The sequence below is a fragment of the Anopheles merus genome, chromosome 2R (assembly GCF_017562075.2).
Source record: "Anopheles merus strain MAF chromosome 2R, AmerM5.1, whole genome shotgun sequence".
In the NCBI taxonomy this organism is placed as follows: Eukaryota; Metazoa; Arthropoda; class Insecta; order Diptera; family Culicidae; genus Anopheles; species Anopheles merus.
The window spans coordinates 42,823,888-42,839,206 of record NC_054082.1 but is presented as its reverse complement, the minus strand read 5'-3'; the positions used below and the strand labels follow the sequence as shown (position 1 = coordinate 42,839,206).

General features: G+C 52.1%; 4 protein-coding genes across 7 annotated transcripts in view; 2 read left to right on the top strand and 2 right to left on the bottom strand.

Annotated features, from left to right (window-relative positions):
* LOC121587838 (pseudouridine-metabolizing bifunctional protein C1861.05) overlaps positions 1-5,982 on the bottom strand; it is a 187,875-nt gene extending 181,893 nt beyond the window's left edge. Inside the window, exons 1-7 of one of the 3 annotated variants that reach the window (XM_041905049.1) lie at positions 5,612-5,982; positions 2,900-3,057; positions 2,510-2,615; positions 2,234-2,390; positions 998-1,363; positions 224-560; positions 6-142 (exon numbers count right to left, since the gene is read on the bottom strand). In XM_041905049.1, the coding sequence (XP_041760983.1) occupies positions 6-142; positions 224-560; positions 998-1,363; positions 2,234-2,390; positions 2,510-2,595 (1,083 nt within the window). In that variant the 5' untranslated portion in view covers positions 2,596-2,615; positions 2,900-3,057; positions 5,612-5,982. The other 2 variants (XM_041905046.1, XM_041905047.1) reach the window with 2 other exon arrangements.
* Positions 3,055-5,997, top strand: LOC121587839 (EF-hand domain-containing protein 1-like). Its single transcript, XM_041905050.1, has 3 exons — positions 3,055-3,951; positions 4,240-4,424; positions 4,504-5,997. The coding sequence occupies exons 1-3, from the start codon at positions 3,203-3,205 to the stop codon at positions 5,592-5,594; spliced, it is 2,025 nt and encodes a 674-aa protein (XP_041760984.1). The 5' UTR covers positions 3,055-3,202; the 3' UTR covers positions 5,595-5,997.
* Positions 5,998-6,070: 73 nt separating this feature from the next.
* LOC121590824 lies at positions 6,071-8,092 on the top strand. The gene is made up of 5 exons (XM_041910861.1): positions 6,071-6,133; positions 6,263-6,370; positions 6,464-7,534; positions 7,605-7,807; positions 7,877-8,092. Exons 1-5 carry the CDS (start codon positions 6,071-6,073, stop codon positions 7,941-7,943), a joined length of 1,512 nt encoding a protein of 503 aa, XP_041766795.1. The 3' UTR covers positions 7,944-8,092.
* Positions 8,093-8,239: 147 nt separating this feature from the next.
* LOC121587836 lies at positions 8,240-15,053 on the bottom strand. 2 transcript variants are annotated; one of them, XM_041905041.1, is made up of 5 exons: positions 14,380-15,053; positions 13,506-14,085; positions 12,848-13,205; positions 12,661-12,787; positions 8,240-12,590 (listed from the first exon to the last, which is right to left on the bottom strand). In XM_041905041.1, exons 1-5 carry the CDS (start codon positions 14,503-14,505, stop codon positions 8,496-8,498), a joined length of 5,286 nt encoding a protein of 1,761 aa, XP_041760975.1. In that variant the 5' UTR covers positions 14,506-15,053; the 3' UTR covers positions 8,240-8,495. The 2 variants fall into 2 exon arrangements, with proteins under 2 accessions (XP_041760975.1, XP_041760974.1); XM_041905040.1 differs by having other exon boundaries at positions 12,848-14,085.
* Positions 15,054-15,319: the final 266 nt, after the last annotated feature.

Below are 15,319 nucleotides of genomic sequence, written 5' to 3'. Positions count from 1 at the left end.
CTAACCGGAGCGCCAACGCCGTTAGCATCCACTTTAGCATTGTTGCTATGGTTGACCGGAGTTGAAGAACCATTTTCAATGCGTGCTAGCTCCACCGCAATCTCCGCAGCAACACGGGCATTATTTTTTATCAAAGCCATATCTGAAAGCAAGAAAACAAGAACAAACAATTTCGCATAAACCTACCTAATACAAGCAGTGGTACCGCATCGTATAATCTTACTAGACTCGAGACTTTTCCCACGCGTTAATTGCGAAACGGCGGAAAGTATGAACGGTGTTACTTCCTTGCCGTATATCCCTTTACGATCCGCATCGCCGAGGGCTTGCGCGATCACAGCATTCATCTCGGTGGAATCCATCGCGTATCGTTCCGGTATCGGTACACCGATGACAATTCCCGACCGAAGCCCAAGCGCCCGGTTCATATGCACCATCTTGGCAGCGTCGGTTGCGCTCGTTAGATTGTAGGCCGCCTTCGAACCACTGGAGCGTGTGTAGAAGGCAGGAAATTCACAGTCCTCGCTGCCGTAGGTGGTAACGCATACGCCTTGAGTTTCCTGGAATAGGATAATGGTGGATGGACGAATTATAATCCAAGGAAAAGTATAACGCCGTATGAAAGAATGTTATTTCATTCCCGCGCAAACTGCACGTTAGAAAGATATAATTTTAACGAATCGGCACCCTACATATCGCAACCATGCAGCCCATTGCTACGGGAGCTAGGTAGTGTAATAAATCCCGAATTATCAATTACTATAATAGTCTGCTCATCGAAACCGCTCTGAAGAAGATTTATAATTCTGCATCCCATCCCGGGTGGACCACATCCTACCAGCGCTTCATGAGTAAAATGACGTTAAATAGTCCCCGGGGATAGCTTTGGTGCTGTGTGCACGGCAGCCAACCGTAGCGATAAATCATTTGCACTGCACTGCTTAGCCTGAATCTTCCCGTAGACCACCGTATTATAACCGGAGGCCCAGCTACTCACCAGATATTCCAGCGTTCTCGGTATGTCCAGGATTGACTTAACGCCGCTCGATACGACCGCCACCGGGCAGCGGCCCAGCTCGATCAGGTCCGCCGACACGTCCATCGTGCGCTCACCTTCGCGATGCACACCACCGATGCCACCGGTCGCAAAGATCCGTATGCCGACGGCATCGGCAACGAGCAGTGTGCCCGCCACCGTCGTGCCACCGTTGCGCCCGGTCGCCATCACAAACGCCATATCCCGGCGGGACGTTTTCACCGCTTGTGTGCCACTATCGGCTCGAGCCAGCAACCGCAGCTGCTCCACCGCCAGGCCCACCTTTATGCGTCCGCCCACAATCGCTATCGTGGCGGGAACTGCACCCTGCGAATAGTGAACGATACATTTAGCAAAGCTGACGCTACCACGTAAGGGGCACTGGAACTAAGGCCAAGCATTATTTGGAAGGTTGTTAAAGTCGGTCAAAGTTAATCCTGAAGCTTGCAGTGGCTGCTGCTATGGTGTACTAAAATCTTAGCCAGCACACGTAACGCAGACATTTTGTGTTTTTTTTTTCTTTATTTTTTATAAGCTGCAATTCACCTTCCTTCCGGTGGTGAACTAACCCGACCCGACGAAACCGGTGCATCCCGTGTAGCTGAAATTTGCTTTTAATTGAATCCTGTGGTTTGGAAGCAGCAAATGCACCGACTGCCCAAAATCCCTGTCCTTCCTGCTGTGCTTGACATTGAGGTCGGTTCTTAGTGCACAGGAACCTTTTCATCCACCAGCTGTGAATTCCCCGAGTGCGGCCACCGCTACAATACTGCCATCCCTCTCACGCTCCGGTGCATTGCGGATAGTGGTGGTGGCGGTGATGGTGGTGGGATCGGTGCGGTTTGCGGTTTTGTTAGTAGTTAAAACTCAGTTAGTAACCGAAATTGCAGTCGAACGCCATCCTTCGTTTAAGCAGGTCCCCATCGGGCTCCAAGCACCACAGACTACCTAAATTGTCCTCCGAACGAGAATGAGAACGAGCTGCCTGAAAGCAACACTACTGATACCATCTTTTGCTGGCTTTAATGTAAAAAAAATAATACGCTAACAACAGTAGCGTACGCTTGCGTTTGCGGTTGAAAGGACGCTAGCCCACCAGGGAGATGTGCTAATTGCTGCAGTTCCAACGCAAGGCCACAGTTTATGTATTACCCCTCCGCTGGCGCACCCTTCCACCTCTAAAGTGTTGTCACCCACCTGCTGTCTCACGATTTGCTCCACCTCTAGTGCCGTGTCGAGATTGTGCGGATACGGCATTCCATGGGTAATGATGGTTGATTCTAATGCCACTACCGACTGTGGCGTGTGCCGGAGGGCATCACGTACTTCCGGTGCGATGTCGATCAGGGACGGACTGTTTTCGTTTGCACCATTTCCGGTCGTCCGAATGGGAAGAATGACAGAGAGAGAGAAAGAAAAAGGGAACGGAGTTTAGTATATTTATTTGGTGGTGCTATTTTTACTTGTTTTTACCTAATACGGCCCTGGGATGAACCGTGTTTGCTTGTACAGTACCCTCGGGATGAACGAAGCAAAGCAGCTGCTGCTATGCGTAACATTTCGCCGGCTGATAATTAAGCTACAGAATTTATACACCAAAGAAGAAAGTATAGGTAGTATTATTCTTACAGTAAGAATTACAAACTTGTATAATTTGCAAAATAAAATAAAATTTAAAATGAAAAAATACAACGTACTACAATTTTCCATCTATAAAAATCGGAGTTATTAAAAATTAAAAAGAAAACTGTCACATTTCTTCGTGTAGTTGAAATAATTGTTTAAAAAAATCGACAAATGTACAACATTTCTACTTTCTAACTATAAACACTCTGTCTACTTCAGTTCCATAACAGTCGGTACCTTTTTTCAACCGCAAATAAAAGCGCAACAGGTGTGGCAATATGAGCATGCGCCCTTGCTACCAATGGCACTGATTCCTTCGATCGTAACGATGGCAGCAGCTTGGCATGGAAACGACCGCTCGTTGTTATTAGTTTTCCGATGGAAAAAGCAACCCTCTACCAAATACACACAGTTCGCAGGGCCGCAGTCGGTAGATCAGTTAGATTTTTTTAGAATTACGCATTTTGTTTTTTTAATCTTATACTCGTTACAAGAAAAAATCCGTTTGGCTCAAATAATTTTCAAAGTAAGGGCACTGTAATGGAGGGTTTGCCAAAGTTGCCGGGGAACGATTTTGCCAACCGTATGCGCCAAAAGCATCACGTACCGCAGAGCTTCAAGTACGTCAATGGCTACCCGATTCCGGTCCGCCCGGAGTGTGGTCTCGGGGGCGAGCGGCTGAACGAAGATTCGATCCAGTTCTGTCCGGAGCCGAACGGCGGCGGCAACGATACGGTCCTGTACGATCCGATCCTGACGTACGGTCGGGTTCGCCATCTGCCGGTGAAACCGTACCGGCCCCACTTTGTGCTGTACGATCAGAAGACGCTCAAGTTCAATGCGTTCTTCCGCCAGGCAGTGCCGGAGTCGGCCACCGAAACGTTCCGCATCCGGTACGTGCACATACTCTACTTTCTCGAGGACGACACGATGACCGTGCTGGAGCCGACGATCGAAAACTGTGGCTATTCCCAGGGCCGGCTGGTAAGGCGGGGCCGGAAGTTGAAAAATGCCGACCGGGAAGAGTTTTACCACTGGAAGGATTTGAACATCGGCATCGACGTGGAGATGCATGGGTACGTGTTCCACATCACCGATTGCGATGCGTACACGAAGGAATTTCTGCTGAGCAACGGTATCGAGCTGAACGAGATCGAGTTGCTGCCACCGGATCCGGCCATGAACGAACGCTCCATCAGCCAGCGGCAAACGTTCCGGCATCACAAAATGTACCCCGTGCCGGACGATAAGTTGCGAAAGTATCTCGAATATCAGGGAAAGGTTTTGCAGTAAGTACTCGTGTGAGTCGTTACACGTGAGTTATCTTATCAGCAGCAGTACTGATGTACGATGGGATGTTCGCACTTCGAATGATTGCAAAGTGTTTGCAAGATGTATTATCGGATTTAACATTCCATCGTATCGGTATCATACTGTCGATGCATTTTTATCTACCATCGAATGAATTTCTTCGACGACATTCTGAAATTCACCAATCAGATCTTTGTCGTACATGTTATGCTGTGCAATATTACCATATGTTCAATATTCGCATTAAATTCACCACTTTTTCACAGCTTCGATTGTGTATTGGATGAGCGGGACCGTGAAGGAGGCGAACTGATGACGTACAAGCTGTTCTACTACCTAGAAGATGATACTGTCTCCATCAAAGAGCTGAAGGAGAACCAAGAAGGACGCGATTACTTCCCAATGTTGCTGCGCAAGCAAAAGCTCCCGAAAAATTGGAAAGAAAATCCAGGTATTGTACCCAATGTATCGAGCAACATTTGACCCCATTTTGTCCGTACGCTTTCGTCTCTCATGCTCCAACTCCACAGTTTCTCACCCTTCCATTTTCCTGGAGAAAACTGATGCCGAAGTGTCGGAGTACTATTCGCCGAAGGATTTAATCGTCGGCACAACCATTTTCGTCTACGGCCGCAAATTTCTACTACTCGACTGTGACGGTTTCACGCGCTGCTACTACGAAAAAGCTCTCAAGCTGACCCAGCCGGACCGGGTACGGCTGGACAGCTCGCCCAAGCGTGCGCCACGGCTGGAGGTGCCGAGCTATCTTGGACTCGGTACGCCCGAGGATTCGCTAGCCTCCTACCACAGCCTCGTGCCGAAAAGCCCGAAGAAGGACGTCATCACATACCTGGTGAATGTGAACAAATTCCTCCGGTACGGCTGTGTGCTGGATACTGCCCACCCGGAGGATAAGATACGCAAGTTCGTCCTCAGCCTGTCGCTTGCGGACGGGACGATTACCATCATGGAATCGTCCGTCGATAATTCAGGCATCCGGGGGGGACGGTTTCTGTCCCCTCGCAAGGTGTGGCTTCCCGGGTGCAATCCTGACGAGCCGGAGTACTACACGGCCAAGGACCTGCACATCGGAGCGACGGTGGTAGTGTTTGCACATCGCTTTAAAATCATCAGTGCCGACCTGTACGTGTATCGGTACATGCAGGCGTACCCGGAGATATTCTCCCCGATCGCTATCGACAGTGTGCGTAACTTTCTGCTGGCCGAAGGCCATCTCAAGGACGATCTGCGACGGGCGACCGAAGAGGAGTACCAGAAGCTGGAGCAAAGTGACGGCCCATCGGAGCAGGGCGAAGTGCAGAAACGTCTGGCCGGATTTCAGATCGGTGACTCGAACGGTGCTTCGCCTGCGCCGATCGCTTCACCGCGCGCTTCACCGGTACCGTACGGAGATGCGCAATCAGCTCCCTTTGCAGAACCGCCGGAACATCCCTGCCCCCATCCGATCATTCCCGACGAAGAGCTGCGGAAAGCGTACCACACCAACGAACCGGACGAGCTTGCCATACAGGCGTACAACGTGCCGGAAGATCCGGCATCCTCACGGCAAGGGTCGCCGAAGAAGGGCTCAAAGTCGGTCCATTTTCAAGACGACTGTTGAGACGGAGAGACGATTACCTTTCGGCGTATGAACTTGACGTGCACGTCAAGGATTATCAAAAGGATTCTAAACACACATACACAACACTGTACTACACACACATAAAAAACACACGCACGCACGCACACAAATACACACTCCGAAACGCGCACACGCGGCTGCTCGTCAGCTGTTCACGTACACTTTTTGTTTACCTTCTGAGCCGGCATCGAGCACAGCTACATACGCAGGCACAAAACCACTGTGTCAGCGAAATGTCATTCGAATCGCACAGGGTGACCCTTTTTTGTGGCGGTTTTATTTGAATGGTAGCAAACGTTTTGCACGATGTGGCCTGTAGTGTGTGGGAATGTTTTTTGCTTTCTTGTCCTGAGAATTATGAAATAAAATATTGCAGTATTCATTTGGAAGCGTTTACTTCGTGAACAAAATCAGCACTTTATTCAATACAACAGAGGTCGCTGATTGCAACGGTTATGGCGCCGCTTGCCATTACCATAGCAACCGGAAAGCATGGTCACAACAAACCGGTGTCGAGAGTTTGACCTACAAAATTGTTATTATCAAAACACAAGCCATTCTTCGCAGCTTTCAGTCAGTATGGATCCGGAGCAAACTAAATTTACACTAAAATCCAATGCACCAATTGGATTTGAATCCACACGCAGGAAGATACGCCCCAAGTTCGTCCCAAACATGACATCGGGGTAGATCCTCGGCCATTTCCAACCTCCACCGATGGTAAAACGGAACCGAAGGAACGGAAAGAAATTGCTGCAAGTATCAACCGTGCAAAATACGTGCAAATGAATTGCAATGCCGTGTCCGATAGCTGACACCTTACCATTCTTCCATATCTTCTTCTGCAGACTCAAACGGTCAGTGCACCACGGAGCAAGAAGTTTGCAACCTACGATGACTCCAAGCTGGTCTCCTTCATCCGCAAGGTACAGCCAATCGTGGAGGAGGAACTGTCCCACGGTATGACCCCGATGTTTGATTGCAATGATAATTTGTACGATGCTTCCGAGCGCTATCGAGTGTGTTGCCATCAGGAGCTGAGGCTTCGTAACCTAAATCCAGACCACGCGGTCGAGCAACCGTTCTACGTCGGTGCTGCCGCATGGCTGTCCATACTGACGCGAGACGCTCCGCTATTGGTGGTCGCCGGCAGCCCAAACCACGCAGCATGGTGCGACCATGTCAGCTCGACCGTTACCGTGTTCTGCCCGAAGCGGGACCGCTACGGTGCCTCCGTACAGTGGGTAGAGCTGAGCAGCAGTCCGGTGAAAGCGTGCATCGAGTCGCTCGAAACGAACCCTTTCAATCGGGACATGTTTGCGGGTGGGACCGAGTCCGGGGACGTGTACATCTGGCACTACGAGCTGAACCTGAAGGTGGAGCGGAACTCCTTCGCCGAGCTACACTCGGAAACGACCGACTGCGGTAAGGTGGTGGATATGGCATGGGCACGCTACAACGTGATGTCCAAATCGGACTACGCGCTGCTTACGGCCCACACAGACGGTACCGTGATACTGTGGCGCGTTGGGAAAACGATCGTGAAGGATAAAATATTCAAACTCAGTGTGCCGTCCGCTAACGGGCGGGCACTCATTTTGACGCAGATACTGACCACCTCCAACACGGAGTTCGTGGTGGGATGTGATGATGGATCGTTGCTGCTCTGCTCTACCACGCAGTTAATTCCGCTGGGTGGTACAGCCACTTCCGCCGAGCGCACTGTGGTCAATTCCTCACCTGCTGCTACGGGCACTTCGGCTGGCAAGGGAAACTTCTTCTCGCCGGGCACGATTGAGCTGAAGTGTCACTCGTTTAGCGTAACTAGTTTGCAGAAGATTGAAAACCGTCGCCAGGAGCTGCTCATTAGCTGCGATCTGACCGGCGAGGTGTTGTTCCATGACATTACAGATAGTATCGTAAGTGTTGAATGGGGTGCAGGGAACCGGGAAGTATTTCTAAGAATTGTTACCAAGCTACTGTTTTCAGAACTCCACTCCAACACTCATCATAAAAATGCCACTCCCCTTCAAAACGCGCATTGTCTGCACGAATGATACGGAGTACATCTTTTCTCCAACCGGAAACGGGCTGCTAGAGCTGTACCGTATCGGCAGTGGCAAGGTGGACACGGTGGAACCATCCGTACCGTTGAAAGGCTCCCCAAATCTTATCAAAATGTCCGCCAATGGGTAAGAGAGGCTTGTGTTACTTGGCATCATCTTACTGCAAGATAATAATTACTGTGATTATTCCAACAGAAAATGGCTGATCACCGGGACTTATGGTGGAACATTCATTATCTACTCGGTAGCGATGGAATTCTGAAGGTGCACCCCTTCAGTGATAAGAGACGGTTTACTGCAACGCATTCCTTGCTCCCCCTGTCCTGAAGTACGTAATTTTAGAAATATGGCTTTGAAACGAAAAATATAAGCAAAACGGTCCTTTTATCAATAACAATAAAAAAGCTCAATTCAATATTTAGTCAAACTTAGTTTTGTAATATGCATTGCGCTATTAGTGTACGTCCTATTGTTTATTCTACAGATCATCTAATTTTCTCACAACGTCTTTCGTAAAATTCTTATTTTTCTAAATCATGCGTCAAGTGTAATAATATGTAGAAAAAAAAGTAAAGAAAGAGCTTATTAACAATAACAAATTGAGTCGAAGCACTATAAATAATTAAAAACATTGAGCTACGCTAGTGTACATCAATCAGTAACAGGTCTGCTTGGCGCTTTCATATAACAGCACTTTAGATTTAAAAAAAAAACATAGTTACACCAATTAAACAATTTAAACTACTGCACCAATTTAAAAAAACATGTCAAGAAAGGCACATCCGCTCCTGCACTGGGCACAACATTCGAGTTCCTATGCGCTCTCCCCCCTCGACGTGGACGGTTGCCTTTCCAGCCGAACGGCAGGTACAGTGAGCCGCCCTTGTTGCGGTGACGGTTCCTGCCTGTCCGATGAGTTGCCGGACGACGAGCTCCAGTGTACGGACGATAGTCGCGATTCACCCGAAAACAGCCCCGTCTCGGTACGGTTCGTAGCCAGCGGGTCAGTATTACCGCCATCGCCTCCCATCCGGAGGCTACTTCCACTGGCGGTCGATTTGCTGGCAACCGGGGTGGACGTGCGCTGTATGCTTTTGCCCTCCGTAGGCGTATGCATCAGCAGCTCCTCCCGGATCGGGCTCGAGCGGGAATTGCTTTCGTTCAGCCGGCTCAGATTCAGCAGCGAACGTAACAGCGTACTGTGCGAACCACCCTGTGAGCTGGACGATACGGACGAGAGCGACTGTAGCTCGGACTGGGAGCGCACCATCAGCTCGCGCATTACAAATTCCGCCAGATTGAGTGGTTTCCCCAGGGCAGCACCGTCGGCGTCGTTCGCGACGGTATCATCATTGGGGCCGACGATCACCTTCTTCCCATCGGATAGTGAGGATAGTGGCGATGAGTCACTCGACTGTTGGTCCTGCTGGGTGCGCTTCAGCATCGACGAGCCCCACCGTAGGCCGGCCACGTTCTCTAGATCTCGTTGGAACGAGTCGGACAACTGCTGCAGCGGGAACGAACTTGTTTCCTTTTGCGGAACATTGCGTGACTGTCCTGTTTTGGGACGCGGTCCGGAAGGTTCTTTATCTGGAGTTTGTTGCTGCTGCTGCTGCTGTCGTAGCTCCACCGCTCTAGCTGGTTCTTGCGCTTCCGACAGCGGTGTCGATCGATTAGAGTTGTCGAGCGAATTGTTAAACGGTTTTACGATGATGTTCCACTTCCTCAACTCGGCCACCACATCGGGCAGCGATGTGTCGGAAGCAGATTTGTGTGTGCTCTCCCCTGATGCTGGCTGTAGCGTCGCTTCCCCATCCTCCGTTAGGTCAAAGGCCGGTGCAGAGCCGGGGAACTTCCTGTACGCTAGCCGATCATTCACCCGGTCCTCCGTCGTGTCAAGCCGCAGCTCGGACCGCTCGTTAGTGTCGGTCGTTTGCTCCAGCTCCACGCGTACGAAGGATGCCGTTCCCGTGCCGGATGTTGCACTCCTCACGTACTCCTCGTAGTTCGGGAACCGATCGTACCCAATGTCCGGGGCCGTGGCCGCCTCGTTAAACAGCAGTCGATTGCGCGCTTCAATCAGCACCTGTTCGGCAGCGTCTGGATGCTCGGCGGCCGTCGTAGCCGAAACCGTCGAAAGATCGTTCACTCGTGACGTCGTGGCGACTGCCGGCGTGTCGACCTCCGGGATCGTGGACAGTTCATGCATCGGCAGTTCGTCCGGTAGCTGGGGGCTGAATCGTGCTATCGCAACGGGCGGCGTGTTACGACGCAGCGCCCCAACACCGACTGTCAACTGTCCCCCCTTCGGTGGTGGTGCACTTATCTCCGCTACCGCCGGTTTTGGAATGTCTTTCAGGAATGGTTCGAACGGAAGCGGCTCCTTGCCCTGGCTGCCCTCCTCGGAAGGACTTTCCCGTATGTCCGAGGCAGTTAGTGGGCGCGACATCGCAATACCACTGTCCTTGCTGAGCCCAATCTGCTTGGAGGAGATTATGTTATCAATCTCCTCGCTGACCGGATCATCCGTTCCGCCGAGCGGTGCCGCGCTGGAGCCAGCCGGAGGACCGGGTGGTGATAATGCAACGGCCGGGGGTGTAGTCTTTTCCGTCTGCGATGGTAACGATGGTTGCCCAGCAGCACTAGCACCGATCGCGGCCGGTAAATCCATGTACTTGGTCGATTCCTGCTGCTCCAGGGACGACAAACTGTCCTCGATCAGGCGTCGCTTCTCCTCCCGCACCTGATTGATCATTTGCGACAGCTCGGTGATGCGCTGGCTGCAACGTTCCGTCAGCTGGGAGTATCGTTCGAGAATTTCCTGCTCCTCCCGGTCGCTCAGATTGATCACCTCCACGTGGCCCTGGGGCGTAATGATTTTTGCCACCTTGGCTGGTGGAGTGTCCCGTTTGGGCGATTTAAGAATGGATTTCAAAGAGCCTTCCTTTACCGTTGGTGCTGAAGATGGTGGTAGCGCTGCCGGTGGTGCCATTGCTACTGGTGGTGCAGGGGCGACGGCCGATTGGGAAGCGGATTGCACCGTCTCCCTGTTTGCCGCATTTACTGCATCGGAAATGGAAATATGCTGACTAGCTTCTGGCTGCTTCTTACTCGCCTTTGCCTTCGACAACGGTACCTCGCTGACCTTCTTTTGCTGCTTGTGCATCCGCCGCTCTCGGCGTCGCAGCGTCTCCATCCAAATCCCTTCCACCCGACTAATATCGGCCTCAACCGAAGACTGCTGGTCATTAATCATACTATCACCATCCACCACCGTCCCATTACTACTGCCCAACGTGGACTGGTCCGATCGGCGCAGCGTTTCATCGATCTCCTGCAGGAAGTTGTAGTTTTCATCGATAAATTTCTTCAACCGATGCATCCGCTCAACTTCCTGCTCGTTCGGGGCGATAGGCGTGGCGGGATGGGTGGCCACCTGCTTTCCGCCACCAACATTGCTGGTTACGTTCACGACCGACTCGTTTGGCGTGGAAACGCTCGTCGTGCTAACTCCTAGCTGGTCGATCGATTGCCGCGACATGCCGAGCAAGCGGACAATGTACTTCATAAGGTGTGGATTTAGATTCGCTTCTCCGACCGCTGGCTGCGCTGCTTTCGCCCCACTTGGCAGGTTCTGTCTGCGTTGATCGTCGCCCTTCTGCAGCTGATACTTTGGTCCGGCCGTACCGCTCGAGGCAACTGGCACGGTTGCTTTGACCGGTTCGCTCTCACCCGGCGGCCCGTGCTTCTGCAGGATCTTCAAGCTACCGATCTTGGGTGGCAGTGGCCTGTACACTGTAGACGTCGTCGAGGAACTGCCCGGCGACAGGTCGACCATTTGCGTCGATGGTCCACCCCTGTTGGCTACCTTTTGCAGCAACGTGTCTTTTCGTGTTGGCAATGGCTTCATAATCGGCTGACTCGCAACCGGTGCCGCTGCGGGTTGACGCACTTTGTCCACTCCCTTAGCTTCCCGTGTTACCTTCGACGGTGATGTTTTCTGTTGCACAGTTGCCTTTTTCTTCCGCTTCGTTGCTGTCGCTTTCTCGTTCACCGTGATGATGATCTTGACCGGTGCATCACCCGCTCTCCGCTCCTGGACCGATTCACACGAGTCCTTGCTCATCTCGCTGCTGATGCTGCTGCTCGCGATAGACGACGGTTCAACGACCTCCACATCGATCGCTCCCTTTTCACCCTTCGTTTCTACTTGCACCATCTTCGGCTGCTTCGCCTTCGGCTTGTTGTTCTTTGCGTCCTTCTTACACGTCTGCTCCACCTTCTGCCCCTGCCTATTCCGCTGCAGCAGGGCCATTTTCTCTTCCAGCTGGCGACCCAGCTCCTCCACCTCGCGCTCCCGCTTATGCAGCAACTGCTGCTGTTCGAGCAATTCCTCCTGCCTCCGTTTCATGCGCTCCAGCCGATCAATTTCCTGCTTTGTGGCCGGCTCCGAATCAGCTGCGCCATCGTTCGCCAATTTCTTCGCTTCATTCGCCTTTTCGCGTGCAATATCCTCCGTCAGCAATCGGCGCTGCTCGTTGATTTGCTCCAGCAGCTCCTTTAGCTTCGCTATTTTGTCCACCCCACTGCCGCCGACAGCTTCCGAGGGCAGCGGTATGCCGGGGCGGTCGAACGTGTCCAGCACGATCGAGGCACAGCTGTCGGTGGAAATGTCCTTCTGTTCTGGGCGGTTCGCCCCACTGCTGCCGTACCTCGTTTCCGCCACGTTCACCACGGACGGCCGCACGGTTGGCCGGCGGGCACCGTCGTCCGGCTGGCTCTGCACGATCGGGCACGTTACGAGGGCGCGCTGCTGCAGCAACTGCTCAATCGCTTCGTTCGCTTTGCGCTGGCGCGTTTCGGCCCTTTGCTTGAGCGTCGCTTCCGACGGTATACCGCTTTTAGTGGGCTGAAATAAAGATGGAAGTTTTAGTACATTCGCCCCGGAAACTCCCATCCGTGCACACGCCAACACTCACAACTGCTTGGCTTTTGAGCCGGTTTTCCGTGCGCGTTAGATTGTCCAACTCTTTCGACAGCTTCTCGTAGTCCTTGCGCGTTTGCTGCTTTTCCAGGGCCGGTTTGGTACGATCCACCGTCGGTTTGCTGGAAAGAGCAACACACATGTGTAGTAGACAATACGAACAATCTGCTCACTTTACTCACCTTCGCGCTTTGGCAAGCTCTTGCTGCAGCAGTTCGTAACGATTCGCTTCCTCCATCCCGGTCGGATCGTCCTGCCGGCGTTCCTCGCGCTGCACGTAACCCACCGGCTGATCGTACTCCCGGCGGTACATTGTATTACAATCGTAGTATTGCACCTTTGCACACGCCGCGTTCGATGAGGTGGTAGTGGTGGTGCTGCTACTCCCCGACATTGCCGGTAGCACCGCTTTACCACGCTTGTTGCTTCCAACGGTAGTGGCCACTTTCGGCACTCCGTTTGTCGCTGCCATCGTCTTCCGGGGAGGCATTTTTCGCGGCGATTCGCACGGTCCACCGGCATCGTTATCGTGCGTGAGCACTGTGCTTGTGGGAAAGGAAAGAGTATTATCGCTCAGATCGTCAAACTGGACCGTTTTCTGGGTGCCGTAGCCGGATGCACCACCGTCGACCGGCTGTCGTGTAACGTCCAGTGCTGTCGTGTGATGGCGCTGCCGTCTTTGCTGGATCAGCTCCGTTATCTGCGTAAACGGTTGCAGCAGTCGACGGGTGGGTTGTTCCTGGTGCGATCGTAAGTCACTCGGTGAGGTGAACGCGGTAGCACTGTACTCGTGCCCCGCTCGCGGGATGTTCTCTTTGTCGAGTTGCCGTGTGCCCGTACCTGTGCCTGCAAAGAAAGCGGACTCGTCCTCCGATTCGGACAGGCTCGTTGGTGGTGGCGGTTTCCCCTGCATCGCGGAAGGGTTCCTTCGTGCCCGAAACTGCTCGTACGGGCTGGGCGTTGGTTCGCTGGATGTATCACAGTCCTCTGACAGTAGGGGATTTTTCGGTTCCATCACTTCCGGTGCGCCGACCGGTATCGATGCCTGCACGGCAATGGATTTCGTCGGTACGTATGGCTTTTTCCGCTGTTTTGCCATTTTCTCCGCCTCCTTGCGCTCCCGCTCCCGGGCAGCGTTCGCTTCGGCCACTTTACCCCGCTGCAGTGCAACCGCCTGCTGGGTGGCCCGCTTTTCCTCGAACCACACCGCGCACTCTTCCGCGGCTTCGGCTGCCCGGTGTGCCTCGCCAACCTCACAGACGCTGCGCGCGTACTCGTCCTGCAGGTGGCGTATTTGCTGCCGCTTCCACGCATTTACCTCGTTCCGCTTCGTTTGCTCAATTTTGGCCAGCTCTTTCTCCTTTGCCAGCTGATAGTTTTGGCGCACTTTTGCGGCCAGCTGTTTGGATTGCTCGCGAACCTGCACAAGGCACAGCGACGAACAGCAGGGGTCAGGGAAGAAAGAAAAAACTCCGCTTTAATTCGTGATAAATGTGAGAGAAATCCTTCAACCCAACCCAAACGCCAGAAAAGTGACCACAACAATTCACACCAGACCAGCGCACGCAGCAATTACGTCACCAGCCAAATAGTGCCCAAACATTAAAAACGAGGTCAACGATTGCGCCACTTTGCCTGGACCAAATGGAAACGGCGTCCCCTCTCCCTTCGACACCGTCGCCGCCGCCGCCGCTGTCTTCGCTACACCACATACCTGCACTAGCCGACGGATGCGCAGCTTCTCGTTCGCGATCTTACGCACTGATTCGAGATCGGCCAGCGGATTGGCCCCTGCCGACGACAGCGGATCCACATCGTGCACGGTTACGCCAACGGACATGACGCTTTCGCGAATGCATTCACGCACGCACGCACGCAGCTGTCCCCGTCTAATTGCGCGTCCTGCGATCGATCGAATGCGATAAGCATGTGGCAACGGTCAAACGCGATGCTTCACCGTTCTTCACAGGGAAAACACACCACACATTCTACCGGGGGTTGCTTTGCGTGTTCGTTATTTATGTTGATTCGTGGTAGCAGCGGCTCTCGTCTGATGTTTACGCGTTTCTTTTGTCCATATTTTGGATTTTTTTCTGTCTCCGCTTTCGTACCCGCAGTTTGGAACGCAACGGCACGCTGTTTGAAGGTACACACGCCTGACGTTGACCACAGTACGCACTTCGTTCGTTCGCTGGTAAACACTTGGCACAACACGCTTTGTTTGTTCGGATGTTGTTTTGATAACTGCTCTGAAAAATCCTGTTTTTGTGGGAATTTTTAAGCGTCTACTGTGCGATAAGTAATAAACAATGTTTTAATAGAAATGGAAATAATAATTTGTCTCGCACAGCTACGGAATGTTTCAGTTTGTTGGCTATGAAACTTTTGGCGTCCTGCTCGTGTTTGGCAGCTTACCGTAGTTTCTGTATTTGCCGCTAGAGGCGCTATGTTCCATTCAGACAAACTGACATTTGCGAGATTATTGTGCGTTTACACGTTTGTAACGACGCTGTTTTTTTTACTTTTTCAAAATTCAAAATTTGATTTTTATCTAAATAGGGCTCATTGTTTTTTGAAAATAATGTATAATGCCCAAAGCTGTTAACATGTTTGAAGTTATACTATGTGCCTCCTTCAACTATTTCTATAAACAT

Excerpts from the sequence above, each read along its gene's own strand:
- LOC121587839 (XM_041905050.1), top strand. The coding sequence starts at position 3,203 with ATGGAGGGTTTGCCAAAGTTGCCGGGGAACGATTTTGCCAACCGTATG. Across the intron at positions 3,952-4,239 it reads TATCAGGGAAAGGTTTTGCA|CTTCGATTGTGTATTGGATG; the intron begins GTAAGTACTCGT and ends ACTTTTTCACAG. Across the intron at positions 4,425-4,503 it reads AAATTGGAAAGAAAATCCAG|TTTCTCACCCTTCCATTTTC; the intron begins GTATTGTACCCA and ends CCAACTCCACAG.
- LOC121590824 (XM_041910861.1), top strand. The coding sequence starts at position 6,071 with ATGGCGCCGCTTGCCATTACCATAGCAACCGGAAAGCATGGTCACAAC. Across the intron at positions 7,535-7,604 it reads ATGACATTACAGATAGTATC|AACTCCACTCCAACACTCAT; the intron begins GTAAGTGTTGAA and ends TACTGTTTTCAG. Across the intron at positions 7,808-7,876 it reads ATCAAAATGTCCGCCAATGG|AAAATGGCTGATCACCGGGA; the intron begins GTAAGAGAGGCT and ends TTATTCCAACAG.
- LOC121587836 (XM_041905040.1), bottom strand. The coding sequence starts at position 14,505 with ATGTCCGTTGGCGTAACCGTGCACGATGTGGATCCGCTGTCGTCGGCA. Across the intron at positions 14,086-14,379 it reads GCATCCGTCGGCTAGTGCAG|GTTCGCGAGCAATCCAAACA; the intron begins GTATGTGGTGTA and ends TGCCTTGTGCAG. Across the intron at positions 12,591-12,660 it reads GGCTCAAAAGCCAAGCAGTT|CCCACTAAAAGCGGTATACC; the intron begins GTGAGTGTTGGC and ends TCTTTATTTCAG.